The 25,375-nt window shown below is 38.1% G+C and overlaps 1 protein-coding gene across 1 annotated transcript in view; it reads right to left on the bottom strand.

The window, feature by feature from the left end:
• The window catches only part of LOC126188640 (dynein axonemal heavy chain 6), a 1,044,937-nt gene that overhangs the window by 755,402 nt on the left and 264,160 nt on the right, over window positions 1-25,375 (bottom strand). The window contains exon 63 of the mRNA XM_049930241.1: window positions 23,858-24,004. Coding sequence (XP_049786198.1) covers window positions 23,858-24,004 — 147 coding nt within the window. The remainder of the gene's footprint in view (window positions 1-23,857; window positions 24,005-25,375) is intronic.

The raw sequence follows: 25,375 nt of genomic DNA, 5'->3' as shown, positions 1-25,375 counted from the left end.
TAAGCAACAGCTGTGGCAAAAACAGTGACAGAAGCTTGAGATGTTGTTTTCTGTGCACATGATGACAGGTCTACATATGTTGAGAGTTCAGTTTAAGTATTTTTACTCTTCACAAAGCTTATTCAGTGTTACACAATTTGACATGATTACCAGAGCATGACTTGAACCAAGCAACATCTTTCAGCAGCAATGACTGTCAATTGTGCTGTCTGCATTCTCCTCATGCACCAACTACAAGCTTTAAACAGTCACTAGTCCTTTCCAATACTTTCTAAATTTCAGTGAGGCTCTCAAACAAATCTGTGGGATAAGCATGTCTAGGGGAGAAGAGTGACTTGTTACAAGGCTTGCTGATATTATGGGGCACAGATATTTAATTACTTTTTAGTGGAAAACAAAAGTATTGGCAATAGGAGGAAATAAGGAAATAAAAATTGTGCTGAATGGAGAAACACTAGAACAGGTGCAAAATTTTAAGTATCTTGGAAGCAGGATAGACACCGACTGGAAGTGCACCACAGAAATTAAAACAAGGATAGAAATGGCAAAAGAGGCGTTTTATAAGAAAAGGAGAATCTTCTGCAGCGGTATGGACAGAGAACTCAGAAAGAGACTCATAAAATGTCTTGTATCGAGTGTTCTTCTATATGGCACTGAAACATGGACTATGAGGAAAAAAGACAGAGAAAGGCTGGAGGCTTTTGAGATCTGGACATGGTGGAAGATGGAAAGAATAAGTTGGATGGACAGAGTAAAAGATGAAGAGGTACTGAGAAGAGTGGGAGAGAAAAGACAGTTACTAGATGTAATAAAGAGAAGAAAAAGAAATTGGATTGGGCATATATTAAGAAAGAATGACGGACTGATAAAAACAGTTTTAGAAGATTATGTAGAAGGGAAAAGAAAGCGAGGAAGGAAGAGATTCCAGATACTGGATGACATGATGGACGGTACAACATACAGCAGCCTTAAGAAGGAAGCAATGGATCGCAGAAAATGGAGAGGCAAAGGACCTGCTAATATAGCAGGTAACTGATGATGATGAGTGGAAAACATTTTTTAATGAAGACTGTCTTTATGTTACAAGTGTATGCTGATCAAAGAGCGCTGTGCGAGGCCTACCAATTGTGCTATTAGAATTATAATATTGGAAAACTTAATAAATAGGAACAAATTTTAATGTAATCGAGCCTCACTTTTAAAATTAATCAAAGCATTGCATATCTAGATCTAAAATATCCCAACATGTGGCGAATTTCACAGAATTACAATGCTGGCACTGAAAAATAAATGTACATTAAAGAATGAAGCAGGTGTCGAAAGTCAGGCTCTGGTAAACAGAACATAACATCATTTATTTACAAAGTGGCTGCAGTCCATGCACAGAGAACATTCAAGACCACTGTTTGCAGCACTTGATGAAAACAGTTATTAGTTACTGAAATATTATGTACAGGAATGGAACCCTCATCTTGGCTGCAAACATCTGAAATGACTTCACCGTAGAGTTTTAACAGGAAAGTACAGTACAAAGAAGTAGCTTACAAAACGCTTGTTCGTCCGATTCTTGAGTATTGCTCATCAGTATGGGACCCTTACCAGGTTGGATTAATAGAAGAGATAGACATGATCCAGCGAAAAGCAGCGCGATTCGTCATGGGGACATTTAGTCAGCGCGAGAGCATTACGGAGATGCTGAACAAGCTCCAGTGGCGGACACTTCAAGAAAGGCGTTACGCAATACGGAGAGGTTTATTATCGAAATTACGAGAGAGCACATTCCGGGAAGAGATGGGCAACATATTACTACCGCCCACATATATCTCGCGTAATGATCACAATGAAAAGATCCGAGAAATTAGAGCAAATACGGAGACTTACAAGCAGTCGTTCTTCCCACGCACAATTCGTGAATGGAACAGGGAAGGGGGGATCAGATAGTGGTACAATAAGTACCCTCCGCCACACACCGTAAGGTGGCTCGCGGAGTATAGATGTAGATGTAGATGTAGAACTGAAAAGAGCCTCTGTGATTTCAACCAGTTTTGCACAGAAGCAGCAGACCTCATGAGTATCAGCACTGTGGGGTTTATAACCTCATAGAGCTCCAGTAGGAGTGAAGATAGGGCAAAAACATGTTTTTTGAGCTCCTGGCATATAGGCTGTCCTGCATGACAGGCATGTTATGTGGGAACCTACTGGCCTTCCAAAACAACCTGCTTTGCAGTTCAGCCTACATGTCAGTTGCACAAAAATGGTTTCCTGGTGCCTGACATGCAGGCTGTCCTGTGTGACAGGTATGTTGTGTTGGAATAGTATCAGTCAACTTTATTGACCTGCTTTTTATGGCGACCTATACACCAGGAGCAAATAAGTTATTTTCAAGCCCCTGATGTGCAGCCTGCCCTCCATGACAGGGGTGTTGTGCGAGTAGTATTGGCCTGCTTTACTGAACAGTATTGCAGGGGTTACACATGTCAATGGGCATGGTTAGGGACAGGTTCAGATAGGTAGAGGAGGGATTGGACAGAGCAAGGGAGGGGAGGAAATAGAGAGAGATGCAGAGGGGGAGTGTAAGAGGCAAGAGGAAGGTGTAGAAGGGTGATGGGCAGGTGGAAGGGGAAGAGGGGGAGGTGGATATGGAAAGAAACAGTGAGAAAAGGACATGGTCAGAGGGAGGTGGGAGGAAGATAAGGTCAGAGAGACAGGGTGAAGGACATGCCCAAGGAGAGTGGGAGGAGATGAAGAGACAGGAAGAGTGGGGAGTAGGAGACAAATAGAGGTAGAAGGATGAGGTTGACAGACAGGGAGGAAGAGGTGGACACAGAGAAGGGAAGGAGAAGTTTATTTCAATATATGTGTCAAACACATACGTGAGTGAAGCTGTGGAGGAATGCTAGTTAAAAAAATAATTAAATAAGTACATAGAGATAAGTAAGAATAAGTTTGCTCTCAATGGGTGTAGCATAAAAAATTAGATATTGAAATCACTGGCCACCAAATTCATATTTACTTCATACTGCTAAAATACATTCCATTTGTTGATAAAGAATCAAATGCAGGTGCATTGTATTTACCCCAGGAGACACTGTATAACCACACAGGTAGGACATAATTAAAAAAAAATTAAAAAAATAAAATAAAATATGCCACTAATGAATTGTAACTAATTGGACTATGATAGTGTTTTTACACAGCATCAAATTTTGCACTACCTCGATTGGACCACCCATGAGTTACTTTTTATGCCTGCCAGTGTCTAAATGTATATTTCATGATAGACTTATGTAAGCAGTAATAACATTCATTTATAAAAAATGGAGATATGCATATTCCCTCTAATTACACATGTTTCAATCTTTCCATATACTTAAAATTTTTTTGAAAGTGGGCTATAATAGGATACTGTATGTTTTCACAGAATGGTTTGCTAAATGTTTTTCAGTTCAGCTCTCATAAATATAAAGAAAGCTTGATATGGTCTTATAAATGTTGTCCTCACACTGGTAGGAAAGAAAAACTATCTAGTTGGTGTATTCATGATGTTCTCAACCATTTTAATATGTGTAGCATAAAAATTTATTTGGAAATCAAAACATTAAGACATTAAAGATAACCTCTTGCTGTATTATCTGCTCCACAAGAAGTAGGGGGTCCCACGAAATATGGCTTGAAATCAAAGGCCACAGAATCATTCAAAATATGATATTGGATGCACTCATGCTCTAAACCTAGATGAATCATCTACCAATTAATGTACATGAGTGTTTAATAACTATAACACTTGCAGTTGAGACTAGCATGGTAGTAGAGAGAACAAACTAAAAAAAACGACACACCACCAGTACTAATATCCCAGGCAGACAATAGGCTCCCATTAAACATTTTAAAATTTAATCTTCCAAGGACTCATATAATGGAATATGAAACACTAATAGTTATCTGCAGTACTAGAAATGGACATTAATACTTGTAAACTAAATGGAACATAATACATAGAATTCCTTTGAGATCATCTGGATGGCGAGCTAAAATAAAGTCAAAATATAATTGAAGATATTGAGAAATTCAGCTTCCTTGTTTTGATTTTAAAAATATTTCTCCATGTCATGACTTGAAATCATTACATTTAATATATTTTACTTACTTTCACTCCATGTTTTGTCACAGACTTGTCTTCTAGGGCAACATATCGAAAATAAATTAAGTAGAAGGAAAAACGAGACACAAAAATACTTAAAATGAAAAATCATTTACCACAAAATAATACTACTCTCCCTGTAAGATGCTATGCAATTTTATAGCTTTTCTTTTCTTCCAACATAAAACCATGTTGTTCGATATGAAAAACAATATGCCTCTTACAGTTTTGATTTATTGGTTTATTTTCTTTTGTTAGATCAAACAAATGACACTTCAGATAATTTCTCAACTCAGTAAGTGGTGCATTTAAGTCAATGAATTGCTGAAATCAGTGGATTTTCTGTCCAAATTATGGGTCAACTGAAGAATGGGATACAACCCATCAGTTTTGACCAATGATGTCATTGTTTGTTCATCGATATCAATGTCTTTATTTTTGAGCCGTGGATAGTAACTGACCAATGACATCATAGTTCATTCATAGATATCAATGTCTTTATTTTTGAGTCATAGATAATAAATTCGTTATCATCTGTGGTGAGATGTCATCATTGTAAATCAAAATAAATGAACATGTTTTTAAAAGACAGTACTATACATTGTGTATGATTTTTGTCACTTGAATTAATTTAAATCATTTGTTTATTCCAATTCATTCTTAGTGAGTTTCAGATATTCTGGAAGAACAGCTTTTCATTCTGAACAATTTTTACTTTTTGTTTTTTGTTTGAAGGTATCAGTTTATCCATTCCTGTGAATATGGAAGACTTGAAGCAGGATTCATCAACTGCAGTATGGAATACAAATTTGACAGTTGTTGTCCCTTTTCACCTTCACTGGCACTAGTACTACTATGATACTTTTCAGTTGATACTAGTATTATCAAAGGTGAAAAGATCGACAGATGAAAAATTTGTGACCCATACTTCAGTTTATCTATATAATTCAATGGAGGAATAGGATACTATTGCTAGCGAAGGTGAAAAAATTGAATATGTTAAATTTGTATCTCATTCTGCAGTAGACCTATACAGATTAACTGAAGTTCGGGACACAACTCGTATATGTCAAGTGAGGTATGCCATGCTAACATTATCTATGTCCCTTTTTTTTCTTTCTGTTTTGCACTAAAAATCCATTCTTCAGTTGAGCACAATAGGCCAATTGAATAATGGGACACCAAGACTCAAAGAAGCGATATACTTAATATTATGTTCGAAATATGAATGTATGTGATGTATGTCTATCATCTGTTTTCTCTGTCCTGTATTCCTTTGTTTCTCAGCATTTGTATTTGCTGTTAAATCTGTGCAAAGAATCATCTCTGGTAACTTCTGACATCATTGGTCAAATCCAACGGTTTTATCCCATTCTTCAGTAATCCTAGAAACTTGTGTGTCTTTTATTTTCAAGTACAAATAAATGTAAATCTGTTATTTTACAATGGTGAGAAATCAAGAACAAAACAAATGGTTATTTCACTTAAAACAAATATGGATCTGCTTAAAGCAGTTAATAAAAAGTGAGGTTGAAAATGTAACTCTTTAATTACTCTGACATTGCCAACTTTACATTGTTAACAAAATTTAAATAAAGAGCTGACACTGTGGCAAGGTTTGAGCACAGTATATATTAGAGCAAGAGAGATTATGTATGAGAATGCCTGAACACAAAGACAAAGAAACTGTATTTCTGGTTTGTTTCAAACATGTTCAGAATACACTGTTATCAGAACCTTTATTGCTAGTAAGGTTTTATGAATTCACAAAACAGATGTATACTGAATCTTCTACAAAGCCAGGCTCATTGGAACATTTAAACAAAAGGAGTAGCATGGCATTAAAAATGTTTGCAGTGAAGCTAACCAAGAGTTACCGAGTGTGATGACGGATTGACTGCAGCCTAAGTTGCCTTCAGTACTTGAACAATATGACATGAAATATGTCTTCAAGAGTGATAAAACTGGCATATTTTACTGATTCTTATTCAATTAAAATTAATCAATGAAAATGACATTTGAGTTTAATGGGGAAAATACTTTAATGAGATAATTATAGAACGGATAGGATGTATGTTGGATGGAACTGAAAAAAAATCCTTACTTGTCACAATGTTAAAACCATGGTGTTTTAAAAATGCAAGGATATTTCCAGGCATGGATGGTGGCTGCTATGTTCATTGAATGGATTCTCAAATTCAATAAGCAATTTTTATAAGAAAATGTTATGTGGCAGTTGTTGCAAAACAGCTAACAAAGTCTGATATTAAATTAAAAGCTGTTATGATCATATTTTTGCATCCAAATAACACAAGTGTGTTATAACCATGTGATCAAGGTAGTATAAAAACCTTGAAATTTCAGTACTGAAAGTAACTGTTGCAAAACTTTTAATTCAATCAAAGCACTCTGTTAGCTGCACTGGAAATTGAACAGGATGTCCCAGGAAGAATGGCCAATGTATCCATTATCCCAACTGATTTACCCATTCATTTTAAGTGAATTCAGTTCTCAATATAGATTTTGTTTCCAATGACAATAAACAATGTTCAAGGTCACAGAGGTGAACAGATGAGGTGGTGTGACGGTTACAGACAGAGAAGAAGAAGGCAAAAAGATTCTAAGTAACATATCTTAAGATCTATGAGCACTTCTTCATTGCTGATACTCTGAAACAAATCTCTTCTACTTACATGTTTTGGGAAGCAGCAGTATGGACCAAAACAAGAAAAAAACTGTGTAGCAAACATGGGCTTTGAAATGTGTACCTTTAGAGCTATAAGCCTTGTTCAGTAGAAGAGATGTGTTTCACAGTAGCAAAGATGAAGAAATGCTCACAGCTGTTAAAGCATGAATCTTAAAGTCCATGTTAATTAGACTTTTTTGCTTCAGATGATTGTCCCTGTCATATATCTGAATTCTGACCATTCCTACTGCCACAGCCTACATTGCTACACAGAATGTGGTGACGACAGAGATTACTGAATACTAATGTTAGCTTTTGACTAAAGCAACTTAAAATAAATTTGTGGCTGGTTGCTGTCTCAACACCATCAACATTCATTTTCAAATAACAGCCATGGTCTCCAAACATATCATCATATGACAAAATTGCATTACTGAAAACTGTTTTCCTCATGAAGGAATGTCTAAAGTTGCAGATTCTTCGGCAGCTCAAGAATAGGTGGATACTGAAAGACAACTAAGCTTTAATGAATGTTTGGGAGAGTGGCTACATTGTTAGACAGTCATACATCATCATTGGACAAACATTACAATGAGGTAACATAAGTCATGGGATGCCACTTAATATCATGTCAGATCTCCTTTTGTCCAGGGTAGTGCAGCAACTCAACAAGGCATGGACTCAACAAGTTGTTCAAAGTGTCCTGCAGAAATACTGAGCCATGCTGCCTCTATAGCCATCCATATTCACGAAAGTGTTGCTGGTGCAGGATTTTCTACATGAACTAATGTCTCAGTCATGTCCCATAAATATTCAATAGGATCCATGTCAGGCAATCTGGGTGGCCAAATAATTTGCTCAAATTCTCCAGAATGTTCTTCAGACCAATCACAAATAATTGTGGCACACTTACATGGCAGATTGTCATTCATAAAAATTCCATTATCCTTTGGGAAGATGAAGTACATGAATGGCTGCAAATGGTCTTCAAGTAGCCAAACATAATCATTTCTATTCGATGATTGATTCAGTTTGACTGAAGGACCCAGCCAAGTCCATGTAAATACAGATCACGCCATTATGAAGCCACCACCAGTTTGCACCATGCCTTGTGGACAACTTGGGTCTATGGCTTCATGGGAGCATATTACACTCGAACACTACCATCAGCTCTTACCAACTGAAATTGGAACTCGTCTAACCACGCCATGGTTTTCCAGCCATCATAGGTCTAAGCAATATTGTCACAAGCCCAGAAGAGGTGCTGCAAGTGATGTCATGCTGTTAGAAATGGCATCTGTGACCATCATCTGCTTGCATAACCCATTAATGGCAAATTTTGCCGCACTGTCCTTATGCCACACTGTCCTAATGGATACATTCATTGTACATCCCACATTGATTTCTGTGGTTATTTTACATACTGTTGCTTGTCTGTTGGTACTGACAACTCTACTCAAACACCGCTGCTCTTGGTTGTTAAGTAAAGGCTGTCAGTCACTGCATTGTCCGTGGTGAGAGGTTATGTCTCAGATTTAGTATTCTTGGCATACTCTTGACACTGCGGTTCTCAGAATATTGAATTCCCTAACAATTTCTGAAACAGAATGTCCCAAGCATCTAGGTCCAACTATCATTTTGCATCCAAAGTCTGTCAATTCCTGTTGTGTGACCATAATCATGTCAGAACTCTTTTCACATGAATCATCTCGGTAGAACCGACCACTCTGCCAATGCACTGCCCTTTTTACCTTTGATACTACCATTGTCTATATAAGTGCATACCACTATCCCTTGACTTTTTTTCACCTCAGTGTAAGACAGACAAATAATTTTTTGAGAACATTCAGATCTAAGAAGATTGCAACAATGTACATGATGATGATAATTCAGGTAATGAAATCAACACTGTAGTTTCTGTCCACAATATATCATAAATGTGGAACATCATGAAAATATGCCCAGCTATTTAGGCATATGTCCAAACGGTAGAATAAATGAGACACTTGACAATGTTGAAAATTTCATGCAGATAAAGACATTGGAAAAAACAATAAGAAATTTTTCCGAAAAACAATAATATCTATACTACTACACAAAGGCAACATCCTTTTTAATGTTGTCACCAGAAATGTTATTTACAAAAGAACAGAAAGAGTGGGAGAAGCTGACAGCAGGAAAGATCAGTTTTCATTCGAGAGATATGTTGTAACATGCAATGTAATACAACTTGTCTTAGAAGATAGGTTAAGGAGAAGTCAACTTGCTGCTATAGCATTTGTAGACTTAGAAGAAGCATTTGATAATGCTGAGTAGAACACACTCTTTGAAATTCTGAAAGTATCAGGGGTAAAACACTGAAAGCAAAAGGCTATTCACAACTTGTAGAGAAGCCAAAATGTAGTTATAGTAGTCAAAGGGCATGTAAGGAAAACACTGGTTGAGGAGGAACTGAGACAGGGTTGTAGCCTGTTACCAATGTTATTCAAGCTGTAGACTGGGCTAGCAGCAAAGGTAACAAAAGAAAAACTTGGCGAAGGAATTAAAAATTCAGGGAGAACAAGCAAAAACTTTGAGATTTGCCAACTACACTGTCATTCTATCAGAGACAGTAAAGGACTTAGAAGGGCAGTTGAATGGATGAACAGTGTCTTGAAAAGGGAATATATAATCAACATCAAAAAAAGTACAGCAAGGGTAATGGAATGTAGTCAAATTAGGCATTGCTTGGGAAATTAGCTTACGATAGGTAACGTTACCCTAGAAGTAGTAGAAGAGTTTTGCTATTTGGGCTGCAAAATGCAAGTAACTGATGATGGCTGAAGTACAAAGGATATAAAATGTGGACTACCAATGGCAAAATTAGTGTTTCTGAAGAACAGGAATTTGCTAACATTGAATATACACTCCTGGAAATGGAAAAAAGTACACATTGACACCGGTGTTTCAGACCCACCATACTTGCTCCGGACACTGCGAGAGGGCTGTACAAGCAATGATCACACGCACGGCACAGCGGACACATCAGGAACCACGGTGTTGGCCGTCGAATGGCGCTAGCTGCGCAGCATTTGTGCACCGCCGCCGTCAGTGTCAGCCAGTTTGCCGTGGCATACGGAGCTCCATCGCAGTCTTTAACACTGGTAGCATGCCGCAACAGCGTGGACGTGAACCATATGTGCAGTTGACGGACTTTGAGCGAGGGCGTATAGTGGGCATGCGGGAGGCCGGGTGGACGTACCGCCGAATTGCTCAACACGTGGGGCGTGAGGTCTCCACAGTACATTGATGTTGTCGCCAGTGGTCGGCGGAAGGTGCACGTGCCCGTCGACCTGGGACCGGACCGCAGCGACGCACGGATGCACGCCAAGACCATAGGATCCTACGCAGTGCCGTAGGGGACCGCACCGCCACTTCCCAGCAAATTAGGGACACTGTTGCTCCTGGGGTATCGGCAAGGACCATTCGCAACCGTCTCCATGAAGCTGGGCTACGGTCCCGCACACCGTTAGGCCGTCTTCCGCTCACGCCCCAACATCGTGCAGCCCGCCTCCAGTGGTGTCGCGACAGGTGTGAATGGAGGGACGAATAGAGACGTGTCGTCTTCAGCGATGAGAGTCGCTTCTGCCTTGGTGCCAATGATGGTCGTATGCGTGTTTGGCGCCGTGCAGGTGAGCGCCACAATCAGGACTGCATACGACCGAGGCACACAGGGCCAACACCCGGCATCATGGTGTGGGGAGCGATCTCCTACACTGGCCGTACATCACTGGTGATCGTCGAGGGGACACTGAATAGTGCACGGTACATCCAAACCGTCATCGAACCCATCGTTCTACCATTCCTAGACCGGCAAGGGAACTTGCTGTTCCAACAGGACAATGCACGTCCGCATGTATCCCGTGCCACCCAACGTGCTCTAGAAGGTGTAAGTCAACTACCCTGGCCAGCAAGATCTCCGGATCTGTCCCCCATTGAGCATGTTTGGGACTGGATGAAGCGTCGTCTCACTCGGTCTGCACGTCCAGCACGAACGCTGGTCCAACTGAGGCGCCAGGTGGAAATGGCATGGCAAGCCGTTCCACAGGACTACATCCAGCATCTCTATGATCATCTCCATGGGAGAATAGCAGCCTGCATTGCTGCGAAAGGTGGATATACACTGTACTAGTGCCGACATTGTGCATGTTCTGTTGCCTGTGTCTATGTGCCTGTGGTTCTGTCAGTGTGATCATGTGATGTATCTGACCCCAGGAATGTGTCAATAAAGTTTCCCCTTCCTGGGACAATGAATTCACGGTGTTCTTATTTCAATTTCCAGGAGTGTACTTTTAAACAATGGAAACTCCATGTTGGAATGTCATCAATGTAGGAAAAGATAGGTTACTATAAACCATGAATATAACATGTTAAGTTGCATATAGGCATAATCAAAAGAATGTAATGAATATAATATGTTAAGTTGCATATAGGCATAATCATAAGACACTTACACAAAAACTTACTGTCACAGTTTTTGTCAGAAAAAGAAAGAGAATCACACACCATTCATTCACACAAGCAAGCACATCTTATGCATACTTCACCACCAGCTCCGGCAGCTCAGAACAGAAGGCAGTCTCTTTCTTTTCTTTAAGGCTGTGCTCAAAATCTTATGTGTAAGTGTCTTTTAATTGTGCCTGTCTCCAATGAAATGTTTCATATGTACAGTAAGTAGCAATATATCTTTTCCTACATTGTTGAATAAAGATTTAAGTGTTAGGAAATCTTTTCTGAAGGTGTTTATCTGGAGTGTAGTCTTCTGTGGAAGGGAAATATGGATGATGTACAGTTCAGATAAGAAGAGAATAGAAGCATTTGAAATGTGGTGCTAGAATGCTGAAGATTAGATGGGTAGATGATGTAACTAATTGAGGAGGTACTGAATAGAATTCTGGAGAAAAAATTTTGTGGCACAACTTGACAGAACGATGGGAACAGTTGATAGGTCGCATTTTGAGACATCACCTTATTACTTGAGATAAGTGTGTGTGTGTGTGTGGGGGGGGGGGGGGGGGAAGAGACCAAGAGATAAATGTGGTAAACAGATTCAAAAAGATGTAGACTGCAGGGGGGGGAGTGAACATGTGAACATTTGGATGGACATAGGTTGTTAGCAAAATCTTAAGACATTCTTGACAGATTTATTTAGAATTTTTATGCAATTCTCTAATGAACATTTAGACAGACACAGGCTATATAATGTATTTTTCTAAAAGAATTGATAAGTTCTTGTTGATTTACTTCAACTTTTTACATGATTTTCTAATAAACATTAGACAGACATGGGATACACTTTTTTTAAGCAACATGTTTAGATTTTCTGCTAAAACCAAATGCAAGGAAGGAAATGCTGTGCTGTGCTGTTAAAATGTGTGGTTTAGTTTTCTTTCTGGCAGTCAGTTTGAACTATGATAGCAGAGCATTTAACCACAATCCCATCCATTCACAGGTTAAAAATATGCTATTACTGTCACTGAAGCTATTAACATCACAGTTACAGTAGCTCAAGAGGTCTCCCTCATAAGCTGAATACCAAATTATTATCCCAAGCAATTTACCCATTCATTTTAAGCAAATTCAGTTCTAAATCTAGGTTCTGTTTTGAATAACAATAAACAATGGTCAAGCTCAAAGAGAGGGAGGAAGAGAAGCAAATAGAAAGGCAGGGGGAGTGTGGGGGAGGAGGATTTGGAGAGCAGGAGGACATGAACAGAAATGGGGGGGGGGGGGAGGTGATGGGCATAGAGAGGGGGGAGGAGGAGAGGAGATGGACAGAGATAAGTATGAGGAGGAGATTAGTATGTATATCCAGATCAATACATATTTAGCTATTGTTAAAAATTGTCATGTTTGCTAATTATACTACATGTGGACTTTCAATATATAGTATTTATCTCCAAGGGTAAATTTTAGCAAGAAATTGATTTACTCTCTGTAATTAACACTGAAAAGTTTGAAAATACAGTCTCCCACTCCCCCCCTCCATGTACTTGTTCAGCAAGATCTTTCTCTAAGATGAAATAATATTTCAGTCCATGTACCAATGGTAAATGTTTTTCAGTGTATTTCTACAGCATAAGGGAGTATAAGAATTTTTTATAGTAAATTATTACATTTACTGGTCAACAGATAACATTTACTGTCAATAATTCACTTACCTTTAATAATAATAGGGATATTCAGACAGAATACTAGGAGGAAAAAGACTACTGTGAACAGCATTCTAGAGAATCTTACTTATGCATGGAAAACAATGAAATATATACTTGTAAAACTATTGCAATAAGGTTAATACTAAACTGGAATTAATAAACAAAAATTCGCTAACTCTCAAGTGAGATAATGCTCTGTCTATGTTAAAGAACTCTCTCTTAAGGCTTTAGTGTTTGACAAGTTGTTGCCCAGAGAAATGTAACTCTGCTGTTCTGTGGCTGGACTCAGAGCAGACAACATGTTACCTTCCGATCTGTCAACCTGATGCTATCCTGGATACTTTTCACCCCAATTATTTTCTTGGATTATCTTGATACACTGGATTGCTATGCACTGCCACCAACTCGTGCTGTGTGATGTCCTCTCTGTCTTTAAACTGTTTTTCTGGGACATTGTCATTGTCGGCTGTGTCTCTTGTCTCTGCCTTCAAAAACAACACCAAGCCATGACACCAAAGCATAAGTGAGGTGCTTCACAACAGGTGGAGACACTCAATTGCCATTGTAGCCTGGTGACATTCTGTACTCATGGGTCTTGTACAGAAGTGTACATCCATCAAATGAGCACGAACAACATGTTCTGCCATACCTTGGAGACTGGTAACTGGGTATGGGGTACTGGGTAGGGGCTTACATGTGGGGCAAGCAGATCAGTGAAACTTTTCTCCGCAAAATAATCATGTCTCACCAATGGGAATAATTCCTATCAATTCAACACCTTAATCTCATTGTATCATTCAGACTAATTGATATCATCTATGTGATCTAGGCCCTTGACCAGCAAAGCTTTGCTTTTTCCTGTAGCACCTACATATCCATTCCTAAATCCTTCTCAACTCAATAAACCATCTACCTGCAACCTGATATCTACCTCACAGATTGGTTCACAAAAATGCACTCACTCAAAAGCAGTAGCTCTATGTTGCCAGTCATCATAGACTGCTGACAAATTTCTAATCTACAATAATAAAAGTAAATGACAACACAGCTCAGTATTTATTCAAGTCACTTTCCAAAGAGGTCTGTAATGATTCTGAGATTCCCCTCATTCTTGGTCTTCTTAAAAGTTAACTTAGCTTGCACCTATCTCCCACACTGTCAGAATGCTTCTGAACTTCTTGGACTGTATGAATGCTTTTGTCCACAGTCCAAAGCATTGGGCTGTTGGGGATAGATAAACTGAAGCTATTAGACTTGGAATGTTTGTTGGATCTCTTCACTTTTTTGGAAGGCTTGACTGTAATGCAGTCTTCTGGTCTATCTCTATTATTACTTCTACTAACCACAACTCACAAAACTGCTAACTCACATGCCTCTGTGGCTGAGGTCACAAACACTTGGTTGTGCATTGGTGCTCAACCTGGGGGGTAAGCCGGTTCAAATCTGAGTGGTGAAAAAGATTTTCACTGCCAGTATTATACCAGCAGGGGTGAGGGAGGTACTAACTTAAAGTTTCTGATCACCAGACTCCACACCACTGTCTTGTTTTAAATACCACACCTCTCCAGATTATTTCATGAAGTGATGGCATGTGATACTGTTGATGGTGATACACCAATTGGATAGGGACATTAAGCTTGGCAGCCCCCTTCATGCTATTCGTGAGGAGTAGGCTATGTGCCAGCACTGGGTATCACCCTCTCCTTTCTATGATAATCATCATATAACACAAATATTACACTATACCCCACAAACACACACACACACACACACACACAAACACACACACACACACACACACACACACTACATATATTGTAATGGAGCATGTTTTAAACAAATAAACAAACAAATCTGCTAGCTCTTCTTGCATTTAAGATAAGCTGATTTTTTTGCAGTACTGTGCAGAAAAAGTGACAATTACTTCAACACCAAAAGTGACCAACATTATTCCTTATAATGGGTTGTGTTATAACATCTCACACGAAAACAACACTATTGTTCAACTATCACACTGGTTGCCATTCCCGATAATTCTGTGATAGTCTGTATTCCTTTCTATTCTGACATTCAAGGTATTCAATTAAAAACCTTTGTTCAATGAAACATAACACCTGAGGAATTTTCAAATGCAATCTTATGATAAAATAGATATGTTAAAAATAAAAAGGAAACATTAATTTATTGGCATTTTCTGTGATCTCCAGTGGTCTAATATTGCACAGAATTCTTATATGTAAACTAAAAGGTCATTAAAGCATTGCACTTTCAATGATGGAGTCATATCTTAACAACAGAAAACAGAGGATCGTATAAACCTATGATACGGGAGGAATAAGTCTAAATTCAGAGTTCGAGAAAAGTTTTATGTCCTACAAGGTCCTGTAATTGGCTCACTACTATTCATCACCTATATAAAAGATTTATCTGATGCATTGGAGGACTCTTCAGGAACTGTGATGTTTATTGATGATATTGTTTTAGAGTTCACTTGGCCAAAGCAATGTAAAAGGCTTACAACAGTTAACATAAAATACTGTAATTCTTAATCTTACAAAAATCTCAGATACCGTTATCAATTCTCAAAGTTCCACATCCACTGAAAGCCACTTGTCTTTCCTCTCTCCCATCCCTAAATAATTATTTGCCCACATATCTTTCCCTTCCCATGTGCCAAAATTCCTTTCTGTCCCCTTGACCATCCATACACGAGGGCAACTGCTTGTAAATTATCATTGTCACTGTGGACCTATGAGTGTGCATTGTGTGTGTGTGTGTGTGTGTGTGTGTGTGTGTGTGTGTGTGTGTGTCTGCATATGTGTGATAGAAGGAATGGGGAGCGGTGGTGGGTTCTAAGATGTTTTGTGTGACTAGAAGCTGCTCATCTGTCTACAGGTCATGAGTGGCTGCCTTCCCTCTTGATCTTTAGTGGTTCTACCTTAGAATTTCACTGTCATAACATTTGACATATTTTCTACATTGTTTTTAGTTACATGAACTTGCAGGTTGTTATAGTGACAGCAGGATGGTAAATACCAGTGCCTCACTTTCTCATTTTGTTTAGCGTTCTATACAATATATCTCAATCTTTGTAAATGTTTAAATTCCAATTTCTACATGAAAATTCAGTGAACAACCAAATGGGTTGTAGACTGCTGAATGGAGGAGTCTCAGCCTTTTTTAATCCAGGTTAACACTAGCAGTTATGAAGAGTTTCATGGTTACTCTGAAATAATGTACCTGCAACATAAAAGGACCATTCAAAATTGTGATGGTTGTGGGTGAGACTAGTATACTTATAAAGAGCCAAACTCATCCCAGTCTAACACAGCCAATAGATGAATTGAACATACCTAAAAAACAATCTAACCCTTAATCTTACAAAGACCCATATTACAATATTATGAAAAGGTAAGTTGCTACTCATCATATAGCAGAAACGCTGAATCGCAGATAGGCACAACAGAAAGACTGTCACAAGTATGTGTGTGGTCTGAGTGTGTGCGAGTGTGTGTCTGTCATCTACTCTTGACAAAGCCCTTACCGGCTGAAAGCTGTATTTGTGACAGTGTTTTTATTGTGCCTATCTGTGACTCAGCATCTCTGCTATACGGTAAGCAGAACTTTCCTTTTCATGATATTGTTAAAGATCCATATTAAGCAGTTTCATAGATATCAAAATAATTTACAGGTACTGGAATTAGGGCTCAATGAGCACACACTGGATCAGACTCAGTGGATGAAGTTATTAGGCATACAGATGAATAATAAACTGAAGTGGCTCCAGTGCAGGAGTAAGATAACTCAAAAGCTCAATTCTGGCAGGTTTGCTCTCAGAAAATTCTTCCACTGTAGATGGGATTCCTAGCATACTTTCACTCAGTGCTGTTTCATTGCATACTCTTCTGGGGCAATGCAACTAAAATGAAACAAGTATTTGTTCAACTGAAGTGCATAATAAGAATACCTTGAAAGTCGATACTCAAATATCTTGCAGATGTATCTTCAGGTCCCTAGATATTCTTTCACTTACATGCCTATATGTAAACTCCATAGTTTTATTTAAGGTTAATAAAAGAGGGCATATAGGATGAACTGTGCAGTTTACAATCACAACAGTAACAATAATTTCATTATAGATTATGCAACCCTGTCTAGGGTTCAGTAAATGTCTACAAGAAGTTATTGGAAGATATAGGCAGCAAATTGAAATTGTCCAGATAATAACTCATTAGAGGGTCCTTCTACTACCTATCAAATTATCCAAACTCAGTGAAAATTCTGAATGACTCCAATGTTTATAATAAACAGATACTGACTTTGCCAGTTCCATACTGTGAAAACTTTTGACACTATCAAACTAAATTTGTTGAAAACAAAATTACATTCCACTGTTGTAAAAAAATATTATCACTTGTGCACAGAATTTTTAGATAATAATACAGCTATGTTTGTAGAGTAATGTAATAAATTTATACTGCTGGCTGTATATGAAGATTCATGTAAGTTTTTTGACACTTCATGTGTATCTCAATTATACTACTTATATTCGTGAGTTTCCAGTACATTTATGAGAAAATTGCTTTTCATGGCGATAAAAGAACAGGTGATGAAAAAAGAGTATTTATATTTGACTGATTTTTCTTATGTATAAAATAGATGAAACAAAGTCCGAAGTACTGAAGACAGTGCTGCAGGAATTAACCCAACAGCTACACAGGAAATCAGTATAATATTGGAATCTTTTAAAAATAGGAAAATCCCATGGTTAGATAACATGAATTTGGAGCAGCTCAAATATGGCAGATGATTTTTAAATTCAGACACTTACATTTAATTAACCTTTGTTGAGAAAGGATAATAATTTACAAAGGAAGTAGAAAAGATAAACTAATCTCAGTTTTCAAGGAAAGTGATAGTAAATCTTGTAATAACTACTGTGGAATAAGTCTGCTACATGTTGGGTATAAAATGTATCCTAAAATAGTACTAGAAACAATGGGCTTAGATTAACAGTGCACTCTCTTTTACTGGAAGAACAATGCAGCTCCAGAAAATAGAGATATTGCTTAGATATTACATTTATAATAACACAGATATTGGAAAAGAGAAGAGAATTAAAAATTACATCACCTTCACTGATTACATTAAAGCTCTTGATATGGAAGATTGAGAGCACTTACGGAGCATAATGAAATATATTGGATACCCCAAACACTTTATGCAAGTTATCCAGTATACGTATGGGAAAACAAAAATTGTTTTAGGTATAGGCATAACTTTAAAAGCAAGAAATTATAACACCTGCACCCTGGGATAAAACTGAATAACAATATGTACAGTCAATGAAATAAAACTTTTCATGTCTTGATAAGCTTGGGTACCTTACACTGTGTGCAGCTCATACCAGTGGTAATGCAGCAAACAATGGCAATGGTGTCTGTACCATGAAACATGCTTTTAGCAGTGTATTTGTTCCCTTATTATTGTAACAATTTTACTTACAGACTTTTTTATTTTTATTTTCTATGATTGCATATAATTACCACATATTGTTTTGTATATGCATTATAATATGAGGGTTGGACCACACTTTCTTTCTTCAACAACTCTTACTTGAACATATTGAGAATTACACAGACAAAAGAATGGCATTTTATCTACACATCCTACTTTTCCACATAATCTTTAAGCTGTTCTATGGCCTTTCTCCAGTGCAAAACACAGGCATGTATGGCCTGTCAGTACCAACCCTTGTCCTGGTAGTAGAGCCAGTGCTCCGCTGTGCGAATCACCTCCTCGAGGTCCTCAAAATGTCTTTCATGAATGGCATCCTTTAATGGCCCAAACAAGTGAAAGTCTGAGGGGGCTAGGTCAGGGCTGTAGGGTGGATGGGGTAACACTGTCCAACCCTGTTTTGGGATGTGTTCAGCAGTCCTCAGAATTGCGTGGGGCCAAACATTGTCATGTTGCACCAAAACTTCTCCTGGGTTGCTGTGATGCTGAAGTCGCTGGAAACATGTCTTGAGTTTTGTTAATGAGTTGACATATGATTCTGAATTAATGGTACTGCCTCTTGGCATCACATAAATGCAAATCACACCTTAACAGCCCCAGAACATGATGATTATAACCTTACCTGCAAAAGCAGGTCCTTTTAATTTTTTCTTCTATGAAGAGTGGGAATGGTGTCATTCCATTGCCTGTCATGTTGTTTCAGGCTCAAAATTATGAACCTGGGTTTCACCACCTGTCACAATCTGGGACAGACAAGAAGGCCTTGCCCTCAGCTTCAAAATGTTGCAAAAAATCAAAACAAATGTTATTCTGTGCAATGTGGGATCCACTGTTAGACACCGTGGGACCAATTTGCACACACTTATGAATATCAAAAAGTGCAGATAATTGCATCCACATTTTCTTCTGATTGAGAAATGAAGCCAAGTTGTAATGTGTCTGTCCTCACAAATGACAACATCAGCTTGCTGCAACTTGTCTGATGTGACTGCCATGGATGGTTTGCCTGAGTGCTGGAAATCATGGAGCTCCACCAAACCACCTTCTGATGACCTCACCCTCTGTGCCCAGTGTCTAACTCTACTTCTGTCAACAGCAGACGCTCCATAGACTTTGCACAAGCATTTGTGCAAATTCCCCACAGCTTCTTTCTCTGCAGTGAGAAATTCAATGATGGCACATTGCTTGGAATGTACGTCACCTAAAGATGCTGTTTTGAAACTGTCTTGCAGCTACACTATCTATTGGAGGTAATGAAAAGTTGATCTACTCACTCAGGAGACTTAAAATAATACATATGTAACATTTTGCAGTAGTAGCATTGTTTTTGGATGAGAAAAAAATAAGTGGTGCATTACTTTCTAGGCAACGTCTGCACTTACTTTTATCTGTTTGAAACACTGAGTTGCTTTTGCCATGAATAAACAAATAACAGCAAATCTATATAGTTATGTGGTAGCAACAGGGCAGCATTTGAGGCTGTGGAATCTCATTGAAGTAATTAGGGTTTTCATTCCCCCAATACCATACCATTTCTTGCGCTGTATTGTTTGTTGATGATATGCAAGACTAATATAACAGACATGTGCCGAACATGATAACTCACTGTGCAACAGATGGGTATATGACAAACAGTCATTTACTGACAAGATGTCTCACCATATGCTGGGCACATGAGAGTGCCCTGGCACCCATTCAGTAAGATGGTTTCTTGGCACATGAAGCAGCACCCACATACAGCATTCACATTCTCTATGCCCAGAAATGGATAAAGTGGTGATAACAAGTTGGCATCAAGGGTCAGGCTTAGGAAAGATGGTAATGCCTCAGCAGGACACTGTGCTAAGTGACACCTGTTTTGAACACAAAGTCCTGAATGGAACCCATTTCCTGGTAGCCTGCAAACCATTCACAATCACTAATGGGTCGCAGATGTTAGAGTCCATGATGCTAGTAATAAAGAGACCCTATCTCATGATCACAAACATTGTAGGCTTGTCTCCACTGAGCTGAATGTAGACCATGACTGTCACCACATGATCTTTTCATATGAGTCAATATTTAGCTCAGTGAATGAGAGACTGGTGATGGTTTACAGGCCACTGGGAGCACAGTATGTGGCACAACACTCCCAAGTTGGCCACATCACAGTCTCATGCTGGGAGTGCTTGCCAAGTATGGTTATCTCGCTGTTGATCACTATGTGCACATCATGAAAGATACTATGGTGCCAAGTGTGAGGGTCCACTATCCCAATGGAGTGATCCACTTATAGGAGGACCACTCACCAGTTTACTTGAATTGAATCGTTTCGCAAGAGGCTGATGTCGACCTGATCAGCTGGTGGGTTTGAATGCTAGACTCGAATCCCACTGAAAATTTATGGGCCAAAATGAAGCACCACATGAAATTATGTTGGCCAACACCAGCCCCATGCTCATCCAATCAACTATGGGACCTAGTGTTGGATATGTGGGAGAGGCTCTGGTTGATGAGAAATATTACCAGAAACTGACCTCACCATATGAGGCATATAATTAGTGCCAATGGGCAGTGGACTTCATACTAGCCTTATCCCAGACATGAAACTTTCACATCATCTCACATTAATACACTTTACACTAAACATTTGATACAGCTGCATGTTTATTAACTGGAAACCTATTTGAAATCATTGTGCTTGAAATTTTATAGATTGGATTCATGTTACTTTACAATTAAAACATGTAAATTAAGAAATAAGTCAATGTGAATTTATATGGAAATGGTCCTAATATAAGGCAGCCAGAGAAATCACTTAATATTTACCAATATAAAAACAAGTAAACTCTGAAATAACTATATTCTCTTCCTTATTGCCTCTACAAAATTTTCTGTATTTATTGAGCACAAGTAACTACAGCTAAGGCTTACAAAATCTCCCTTTCAAGTAAACATTCTTCAGGAACCCAAGAGTAGTTTTCCTTCCACACTGCCCATTTCTCTATGTTGAGTCTTAAGAGAAGCAATCACTGTAGAACATGCATCCAGTGTATTCTTCTGCAGACTGCACTCTGTAGCATTGTCCTCAATTAAATTTGTAGGAGACCCTTAATGACTAGAAGATTATGCTTCCTGTGTTTTACAATCTTCCTTTTTCCAGAACAAAACTTTTGATTCTGTCTCCTTTGATTCCAATACAGTTTTCTTCTCTTTGAAATATTCCAAATGTTCCCTGTTTGGAGATGATGTTAGCTACTTAGCAGATTCAGAACATGCTGATTTCACTCGAGCTGGTGGCTATTGATGTGGTTTGCCGACTTTGGAGCTATGAAATTATTATTAAAATTCTTATAATTTTGTAGGGTATACTGTTTTTTATCTGCTGCCACCACAAGCACTGTGTTCCTTCATGTCCACTGTAACTTGGTTTTTACACCAAGAACGACCAATACTAACATTATGTTTCAGAAGCTTTATTTTATATCACGTCATAATTATTATGTTACATTGACAAAACTCAAAAATACTGAGATGCTTACAACACTGACACACATCTCTTAAGACACTGATGTAAAATGCCAACATGGCTGCCCCTTTATATATAATTCCAAACAATACTTGGTATTGTTATAAACAGTTTTTTAATAAAATTACAATTAAAATTGTTGCCTCAAAATTAATGAAATATTTCAACAGTTGCACTGGCTCTTATGGAGCAAATACATATATGGATTTTCAAGCATTTAACATTTTAGGAGTGTGCAAATACTCAAAATATGAAATATTAACAACACTTTTACTATTTTTATAAAATGCAAAAGATACATCATTCGGAAAATGTTCCTACCTATTACCGGACCTATACACTTCAATACAATTATAATTTAGAAACCAGTTTCATTGTAATAATTCTTCAAGCACAGATCCACCTTTTGTTTACATGAGTGATTCCAGTTTATTTCAAACTGGATTGAAAAATATGTGTTTTAAATGGGTTCAATGGATTGTTACATCTCAGAGCTAGCCAGACACCATATGGGCTCACATTTACACCATTGTTTGCATCTAATTTGCCCAACTCCTGGTGAACTGCAAAGTCGTTGCCTCTAAGTATACACCTGTTATGTGGGAAGAGTCTCATTTTCCGAAGGCTGTTTATAGCATATTCCATTGTTACTGTCTCGAGAAGGGTGCTCCAAACTATCTCATAATCAAAAATGAGGTTATTACTTGTCCTGGGTTATTTGAGCACCAGATTTCTATTTCTTGGGGATAATGCATTTTTAATGGTTCCATGAATTCCACACAAAAGGATGCACTTTACGAATGGAATGGGGTGATAAACGGATGATGCAGACACGGTTGTCTTATGCTTTGTCTATCACAAAAATGTGATATGATGCCCATCAAGTATTACCACAACAGGATTGTCACCAAATGGGTTCACAAAACTGTCAGTCCACTTAGTAAAAATATGAGTCCAATTACAGCTACTACGGTGGCAAGTTGAAGTTATCCTAATATGAGAAAGTGTGTCCTAATTTGCGATTCTGACCTGTATTAGGATACTCACGGTATTCCGAATTAGGATAAGCCATCTCGCTCTAAAAATCTCGCCTCATAGTTCTGTAGCTCAGTTTTAAGGACACTTCATTATGGAGAATGAAAGAGTATTTAGTCAAGACCATATTTGTATGACTATTTCTGCAACAGGTACCCAATTTCAAATATTAAAGCCCTACAAGCAAATACATTCCAAAAACATCAAGTTCAACACATTTAAAATCACAGATTCTCCACTATGTCCAGCTCCATAATGATCCTACTGCCACTACTCTATGCATGTGGTGCCATGCAAAGCAAGTTCTGATACTGCCCAACAGGGATGAGCACTTATTTTAATCAGAACCTAGCTGACTCATAATAGTGAACTCTTCCATAATACACACCTTTCCTCTATATTCAAAATCATTTTCAGTAATGTTAGTATCTTCCAGGTAAATTAAAAACAGTCTCAAATCAAAAATTAGTTATTTAATTAAATTCTAATTGCAGTGAGGCAAAGTGTAGTGCATTCCATCATCTGACTTGCTTAGCTACATTCCTACAGACCACCGAAATCATTGAGTTCAATTTTACTTGAAAATTAGGGAGAAACAAACTATAATTCCATTTGAAAACCATATTACATACTTGTCCTGTTGACTCAAAGATCATGGAGTTTTGTACACGCTTGTCTCTTTCAGATCGATGTACATGTCCACGTAGATTTTGATTAATAATGTCTGGCAGAATTTAAGTATCTTACTCAGACATGTATTGCGTCATTGCTCTTACCTGTGCTGGATGGGAAACCACCCAAACTTCTCTTTCACTATTGTTGTGGTCACCAATAGCAAATTTCATTCGCTTTCTAAGAGTGAGGAACATGTATTCTTCAACTTTCCCTAACCAATCTTCAACATTTCCTCTTGCATATAAACCCTGGAAATAAAGCATTTAATAGTTAAATTATAAAGATGCAACACATGAATCATTATAAATCACCAAGTACAGATGTGTCGAGAGTTAATATGTAGTGGACAGTCTAGGCTAAGTTAAGTATTTCATTTGATGTTTCACAAATGTATCATGATAGGAAAAAAATTTCAAAGTTCACTTTCAAATTTATATTCTGTAATTTTGTGAATACATTGTCTCCCAGATTGCACAGAGACATATTTTGTTGCCATGTCTTTTGTGTATATCAACATTCATTCAAGGTAGGATACCTCAACAATAAAAGGTTTGCATTACAAAGGGTTGGGAGTATTTCTGCAGTTGTGATGGTGATCTTCAGTCCAAAGGCTTGTGAAATACAGCTCTTTACACTATTCTATCCTGCTCAAGCCTCTTCATCTCTGAATAACTGCTACAACCTACATTTATTTGAATCTGCTTACTGTATTTACACCTAGGTCTCACTCTTAAAGTTTTCACTTTTTACTAAAAAGGGGGGCCGCCTCATGTCTTTCCATCACCAAACTGAGGCAAAGAACTAGATCAGGGCCAGCATCATGATGTTTCTCTACTGCTCATAGCTTGCCAATGTGTCAGTTTCATGTAACCAATGAGATTCAGAAAAGAGGCAATGAAATTCTAGACTGAAAGTGAATATTTGACTGTTTTCAAACAATGGAAGATCCTGGATGGAATTGTAACAATACCAGAGAAGGAAAGTTGCTACTCACAATATAGCTGAGATGCTGAGTCATGAAAGGCACAATAAAAAGATTCACACAAACATTGCTTTTGGTCACTAAGGCCTTTGTCAGCAGTAGACACATAGACACACACGCACACACACACACACGCAAATGCAACTTGCACACCCGTCTGCTGTCTCAGAGAGCTGAAACTACACTCAGTAGTGCGTGAGTGTGAGTGTGTGTGTGCATGTGTGTATGTGTGCTACTGCTGACAAAGGTCTTAATGGCCAAAAGCTATGTTTGTGTGAATCTTTTAATTGTGGCCATCATGACTCAGCATCTCCGTTATATGGCGAGTAGCAACTTTCCTTCTCTGGGATTATTATTTGACTGTTTTTATGGATATGTCTTGAATTGCAAAGTTGTGTTTAGGTTGGGACCAGCACAGCTGGAATTGCGGCATAGAAATGAACAGCAATTACATTTATAATTTTGATTGTCACAAATATTTGTCATTTTTTATGAATATGTCATGAATTACCAGGTTCTGGTTAGCTTAGAATGCAACAATATGGCTTAAAGTGTTGTGAGTGAAATGAGCAGCAACTAAATTTTTATCTTAGTTGTCACAAATATTTGACTGTTTCCTCCAAATTTGTTACAACTT

Source organism: Schistocerca cancellata, chromosome 5 (genome assembly GCF_023864275.1).
Source record: "Schistocerca cancellata isolate TAMUIC-IGC-003103 chromosome 5, iqSchCanc2.1, whole genome shotgun sequence".
NCBI lineage: Eukaryota > Metazoa > Arthropoda > Insecta > Orthoptera > Acrididae > Schistocerca > Schistocerca cancellata.
This window is presented reverse-complemented; position numbering and strand designations above follow the sequence as displayed.